General features: G+C 64.0%; 1 protein-coding gene across 1 annotated transcript; it reads right to left on the bottom strand.

Moving 5' to 3' along the window:
* Window positions 1-1,160: 1,160 nt before the first annotated feature.
* Window positions 1,161-2,864, bottom strand: EXOSC5 (exosome component 5). The gene is made up of 6 exons (XM_027879141.1): window positions 2,728-2,864; window positions 2,286-2,399; window positions 1,757-1,878; window positions 1,523-1,663; window positions 1,345-1,434; window positions 1,161-1,264 (listed from the first exon to the last, which is right to left on the bottom strand). Exons 1-6 carry the CDS (start codon window positions 2,828-2,830, stop codon window positions 1,172-1,174), a joined length of 663 nt encoding a protein of 220 aa, XP_027734942.1. The 5' UTR covers window positions 2,831-2,864; the 3' UTR covers window positions 1,161-1,171.
* Window positions 2,865-6,656: the final 3,792 nt, after the last annotated feature.

A 6,656-nucleotide genomic window follows, 5' to 3' on the forward strand; every position in this document is an offset into this window, starting at 1 on the left:
CCGCCCCCCCTCCCCGACCCTCACCGGCCCCCCGTCCTTCACCGGCACCCCGGCTTCCCCCGAGCCCCGCGCTGTGTCCCCCGTCCCTCACCGACCCCCCGCGCCCCCCGGTCCCTCACCGGCCGCCCGGGGCCGCCCCCAGGTCCAGGGACCACTTGAAGCGGCGCCCCCGCACCGCCGCCGCCATGGCCAGTCACGTGTGCGGACACGTGAGCGTCACGTGCGGGGCCGCGCGGGGCACCCCGCGGGGGACACCCTGCGTGCGTGTTTATCCCACATTGCCAAAGTCCCACCGCGGCTTCTTCGGATTTACTGCGTTTGAGTGGTGGGGTTTTTTTTGGTGTTTTGTTTTTGGTGTTTGGGGTTTTTTTTGTTTGTTGGGTTTTTTTTTGTTTTGTTTTGTTTTGTTTTTTTTTGTGGACTGTTCCCGTCGGTTTCTTCTTTTTACTATTTTTTTTTTTTTAAGCGGAGCTTTGGCATCCCCTCATTGCAACGCCGTTTGACATCATTTCCCACTCCACATTACATCCCATAATGGCTCCCATTGGTAACTCTTATTGCATTTCCACATGCCTCACTGTCTCCCCTTATCACCACCGTATCTCCCGCACTGGATCCTCCACTGTCATCCTTATTACGCCTCAAACCCCGCCGTTGTTACATCCCCAAATCCCCACACTGCACCCCCTTATCATCCCCATCCCCCCCCAAATCCCACATTTCGCCCCTCCCCGCCCCGCGGCACATGGTGTCTCCCAGACACGTGACGCCTCCCGACCGCTCCATTGGCCGCGGCGCCGCCAGCCCCGCCCAGGAAGGTCCGATCCGTCCCTCAGAGGCGCCGCCATGCTGGGAAGGTCAGGCCTGGCAGCGAGCACAGCCCCGCACAGGCTCCGCCGTGCGGGTGTCCGGTCCGAGCGGCACCGGCGCCGCCTGCTCCGTGTCCCGGTACAGCACGTGTCCCGGCCGTGTCCCCGTGTGAGTCCTGCTCTGGGGGCTGTGTTACAACAGGCGTTCCCCGGCATGTCCCCACTTCGGGGGGCTCAGGACACGTGTCCTGGGCACGTCCCTGTCTGCCCCCCACCCCTGGGAGCCCCTGTGGCACGGGATGAACTCAAGAGGCACAGGGCATACAAAAAGGTCCTTTACTGAGTGGGGGGTCCGGTCCCGGTCAGGATTTGGAGTACCGGCGGTGCAGGGAATCGCGGTAGAACTGGAAGATGGTGTCTGCAGCACGCTGGGCCATGACCAGGCACTGCTGCATCTGCAGGGGAAACGGAGTGGCATGGGGGGCCAGGCTACCCTGAGGGGCTCCCACACCCCCAGACCCCTGGGGTCCCTCACCTCCTCCACGGAGCAGCTGCCCTTGGTGGTGACCATCAGCACCTTCTTCTCGCTGCTGTCGATGGCGAAGGTGAGCACGGCGCGGGCCTCCTGCGGGACCAGGGCGTCAGGGGAGCTGGGGGGCACTCACAGAGCCGGGCACCCTCCTGCTGGGCTCACCTGCTCGTGCTGGGCTCACCTGCTCCTGCCGCGCTGTGGGGTCGAGGGTGACGGTGCCATCAGGGCTGAGGGCACAGGTGACACCACAGAAGAGGGAGGAGAGGGGCAGCCCTGCGTCCAGCAGCCCCATGCAGGCGGCGTTCAGGCAGCACGACAGCAGCTGGGGCCACAGTCAAGGGACAGTGCACAGCTCCGGACCCCGGCCCCAAACCCACAGTGTGAGCTGTTCCCACACCCTCCCACCAAAGGATACCGACCCGGCGTCGCTGAGCACCTGCAGCACCAGCGTGACGGCCGTGCGCGGGTGCAGCACTCCCAGCACCACAGCCTCGCACGTCTGGCGCAGCTGCTGCTCCCGGCTGCGCTCCAGCACCCCTGCCAACGACAGCACACGCCCTGAGACAGCCTGCTGCCCGATGGTCTGTGCTCCCAGCCTCCAGAGCAGCCCCTGGATTCAGGGTGATTCCAGCAAGGGCAGGCTGTGACCACCAACCCAAGAAACCCCCCCAGCCCCAAAGGAGCACGGGACCAACTATCATGAGAAGTGAGAGTCATTCACCAACAGAATAGTAACTAACAAGAGAACTATTGAACCTGTAGCTGATGAACACTAATGCCTTTGTTTGCCAAAATGTGTATATATACAGCGTATAAACAGTAGCAAGTTCTGGAGTTCACCGTGCTGCATTTGGGGATTTGCTGCCCAGCAAACTGTGAATAAAGAGCTACAAATAACTCCAACACCTCGGCTCCCTGTTCTGGAGCAGGGCCGGGGGTCCCACCTGGCAGCCCCACCTTGGGGCGCAGCAGCACCTCCAGCGCCGCCCGGTCCGGCAGCTCCTTGCTGAGCTTCGCTTCTGCGGGGCCGTAGAGCCCGGCCAGGACCGAGGTGTCACCTGCGGACAGCGAGGGGATGGAGGGGAAGGGATGAGGAGGGATGGGGAGGGATGGGATGGGATGGGATGGGATGGGATGGGATGGGATGGGATGGGATGGGATGGGATGGGGAGGGGAGCCCCCAGCGGGAGCCAGGAAGGGCTGGGAAGGGGAGCCCCGGGGAGAGGAGCCCCTAGAGCCTGCAGGGCGGGCAGCCCCGGGAACGGGGGGGGAGACCCTGTGGGAAGAGCTGGAAAGGGGAAAAGGGGACCCCGGGAATGTGACCCACAGACCCTCCAGGAAGGAGAGCCCCGGGACGGGCAGCCCCAGGCGCTCGGCCCCACAGACCCTGCAGGAAGGCGGCCGAGCCGTCGGGCCGCGAGAGCAGCCCCTGCTCGCAGGAGAAGGGCCGCAGGCGGCACTGCCCGCCGGGCTCCGCCATCGCCGCCATCACCGCCTGCTCTCCTCTTCCTGCGCCGCTTCCGCTTCCGCTTCCGGGCCGCGGGACAGCGGCCAATCAGCGCCTCCTGTCGCGACTGGGCCCCGCCCCCGCGGCATCGCGAGGCCGTGCGAGTCGCGCCTGGTGGGAGGACGAGCGCGGGGACCGGGTCTCTGTCCCCGCTCACAGCGGAGCCATCCCGGGCCCCGGTCAGAGGGAGCCGGAGCAGCGCCCGAACCAGGGCGGGCAGCGGGACAAACGCGGGAGGGACAAGCTCTCCCTCACCCTGGGACACCCTGCGAGCTGCTCTCCCCCCTCACCCTGGGACACCCTGCGAGCCGCTCTCCCTCACCCTGGGACACCCTGCGAGCCGCTCTCCCTCACCCTGGGACACCCTGCGAGCCGCTCTCCCTCACCCTGGGACACCCTGCGAGCCTCCTCCGTGGTCCCACAGACTCACCGACAGTCCTGCCGGCTGCCCCGGCTGTCCCGCACTGGGCACTGGGCTGGGGGACTGGCGAGACCCTCCCAGCCCGAGGGGCTGACACGGGGACATCGCTGAGCCCACAGAGCGCGGGAATCTGCCCGTGGCATCACTCCCCTTTTATTTGAACATGTGGCACCCCCTGGGCAGTAACAAGGGGATTCCCGGGGATACGGAGCCCACCAGCAGCAGAAGGATCTTCCCCCCCCCCATCCCTGGGGGTCTGGATGGGGCTGGAGGGTGGTGCCAAACCTCCCTCTCCCTCCTGCAGCTGCTCCCCTTCAACCCTGTGATCCATTTGGAGATCCAGCCCCCAAGCCCTTCCCAAACCAAGTTTTCTCCCACTATCAGGCTGTGCCTGCCTTTTTCCCTGTCCCAATCCACATCCCACACGTGGGCAGCTGCCCAGGCAATCCTTAAAACCCACACCCAGGCAGAGGCTGCTTCATCCTGGGGGGAGCTGAGGACATCAGAGGGTTTCTCTGCCCTCCTGGAGGCTCCTGCACCATTCCCAGGTCCCTGCTTGGAAAGGTCTGATGACTTCCCATCATGGAAATGAAGATACGTCAGCAATGGATTAACTGAAGAGATCTGAAAGGGGATGGGAAGCTCAGCTGGCAAAACAAGACACAAGAATCTTTCTGCCCTTGAGAGCTTTGGCATCACCATGGCTCCACTCAGGATTTCCCTGGGAGGTGGTGTTGGGGCACTGGGGGTGTGGGAGCCTCGAACAACAGGAAAAGGGCCTCAGGAGAAGGGGGAGGAAGCAGCACTCAGAGATTGTGTCAAGGAAATTTATTTCCTTTTCTTTTTCCTCCTCCTGGGCTGCGAGGAACTGTGGTGGTGAGGGGCCCTCCTCTTTCGGGAGTGCCGGTGCTGTCGGCGTTCATGGCCCCTGTCCTGGTCGGGAGTGGAGGGACCTGGAGCCTCCCCGGGCCCCTGGGCCGTGTCCTGGGGCTGTTCCTGCTCTGCAGGGACGGGCACAGATGGGGGGTGGCCAGGACTCCCAGGGGGAGCCTCTGGTGTGCTGAGCTGGTCCTCCAGGCCCAACCCCGTGGGGTCACAGGCGTCGGCCTGGCTGGGCCTGGGGGTCCCCCCCGGGCTGTGGATGGGGGTGCCCCCTGGGCTGGCAGTGGGTGTTCCCCCTGGCGAGGAGGAGCAGCTGGAGCTGGACGCAGAGCTCCCGGCCCGCTCCCTGGCAGGTTGGGAGCGCTGCAGCCGCCAGGCCTGGCCGCACTGGCTCAGGGTGACGTGCACCAGCCCGTGCACCAGCGGGGCCGTGTATTCCCCCAGGTAGCTCTGCAGCATCTGCGCCAGCGCGTCCCTGTCGGGGCCGTAGATGCAGAGGGCGGAGAGGGCGATGCTCTCCACCTCGCGGGCCTCCCACCAGCGCGGGCCGTGGATCGCCTCCAGGCTGTGCCGCAGCCACGGCCGCACCGGGTCCAGCAGGTGCTCCTGCCCGTGCAGCAGCTCGGCCCAGAGCTCGGGCGGGAGCGCCCCGGGGGGCTCGGCCGAGGCCGGGGCACTGCGGGGGCAGCGGGGCCGGGGGCAGGTCTCGACCAGGCGGAACTGAGCCCTCCGCGCCCCCGGCGAGCGGCCCGGCGGGCTGAGGATGCACTGCAGGAAATCGGCGTCGCCGAGCACGGAGAAGCGGGCGGCGATGACGGGGCTGCGGCAGCGGGGGCAGGCGGGGTCCGCGGCCGCGGCCCGCAGGAGGCAGCCCAGGCAGAACTCGTGTCCGCAGGGCACGGCCAGGCTGTCGCAGCACACGCGCTGGCACACCGGGCAGTCCCACTCGGTCTGCGTGGCCCGGCTCGCCCACCGCCCCGGCTCGGGCAGCGTCCGGGACGGGGCGATGCCCATCGCGGGCACCGCGGCGGTCCCGAGGGGCTGTTCCGACCCTGACGATTCTGTGGCTCTTCCGAAGGGTATCGGGCGCTGCACGGTGGAACGGGACCGTGGTCAGAGGCTGCCCCGGGGAGGGGAGGATGCAACAGCCAGGCCGCTCTAGGACACCCTCCCCACTCCTCGAGGCCAGCGCACACCCCATGCACAGGCAACCCCGTGAGGAGTTTCCCCACCGCCTCACCTTCTCTGCTGCAAACACCCGCAGTGCCCAGCTGCCCAAACCAGGCAGGGCTAAGCAAACACAGGGAATGGCCCCGGAGGGGGCACTGAGCTGCCAAACGAGTCCCCGAGGCACCACCAGCCCCGGGAGAAGCCTCGCTCGACCCTCCAGGCCTCGCAACCTCACTCGGGAGTCCAGGCTCAAGCCACAGTGTCCCGGGCTCTGCAGGGCCCAGACACATCGGGGAAAGGGTGACATCACAGCACCCCCCACACTGGGGCCACGGGCCGTTTGGGGTGTCACCTTCTGCCAGCAGATGATGTCACAACGGGACATCCCCCTCCCACCCCAGGCACATGGAATCGGGAGGAAAAAAAAGGAAATACTGTTTCCTGTGTTTAACGTCTACATTTCTGTGCTGCTCTCCATCACCTGCATCCATGTCCATGTTCCTGTCCCCTCTCCCGGGAGGCAGAGCGTGGTGGGAGCTGCCAGCACCGACGGCAGCACATCCACAGCACCAAACCCACCCCAGCCACACCCGGACACTGAGTGCGGGGTGGGCTCCGGCAGGAGCTCCCCAGAGGCTGCCACGGCTGTTCAAATGCTCTGACCACAACAAAAAGGTCCATCTATCTTTTCTTCGTGGGATGCTTCTAAATCACCCCTATCCAAAGGACAGACCTTCTTTCCCTACCCTGTAACTGGGACAGTGCTGAAGGAACAGAAATGGACCCTGGAGAGAGGTAGGAGGGTGGGCTGCTGCACTGACATGTTCCCAGCACTGCACTCTGCCTCACCTGGAGCTGAGGGGGTGGTAACTGGGCACTCACCAGCACTGCAAGAAATTAGGGCTTCAAAGAGAATAATGCTCTCTTTGTGTGTGTGGTGTTTTCATGTGAAACAGGTTTTATTTAATTCCTGCGAGCTGTAATCACACAGCCCAGGCTCTGCTATTACAGAGTGTAATTTGCCAGGTGAGGACCAAGGACAAGGCCAACGGGAAACAGTTGATGTGAAAGTAACTGTTAATACGTGGTACTACAGTAAGGAAATCTGAAAAGGCACAACGAAGGAGCTTGGGAGTGTGCCTGCAAAACAAAAATAAGTATTTCCTGCCTTATTGTCACTTGCACTGCAGGCACCTCAGAAACAGCTCATCCAAAGCACCCTGGAGAGGAAGAGCAGTGCTGATGGGCATCAACAACCAAAGACATTTTGACTTTGCAGCAATGAGCTGTAACAGAATTTCAGAACTAGGACGGAAATTTCGCTCTTCAAAATTA

This window comes from Empidonax traillii, unplaced genomic scaffold (genome assembly GCF_003031625.1).
Source record: "Empidonax traillii isolate 1590-97213 ecotype Southwest subspecies unplaced genomic scaffold, ASM303162v1 scaffold51:size1492887, whole genome shotgun sequence".
NCBI lineage: Eukaryota > Metazoa > Chordata > Aves > Passeriformes > Tyrannidae > Empidonax > Empidonax traillii.

What these genes read in the sequence shown, in the direction of transcription:
- EXOSC5 (XM_027879141.1), bottom strand. Translation starts at nt 2,830, where the DNA reads ATGGCGGCGATGGCGGAGCCCGGCGGGCAGTGCCGCCTGCGGCCCTTC. An exon ending in CTCGGCCGCCTTCCTGCAGG is followed by an intron (nt 2,400 to 2,727) that starts GTCTGTGGGGCC and finishes CGCTGTCCGCAG; the next exon opens with GTGACACCTCGGTCCTGGCC. An exon ending in TGCTCAGCGACGCCGGGTCG is followed by an intron (nt 1,664 to 1,756) that starts GTATCCTTTGGT and finishes CTGTGGCCCCAG; the next exon opens with CTGCTGTCGTGCTGCCTGAA.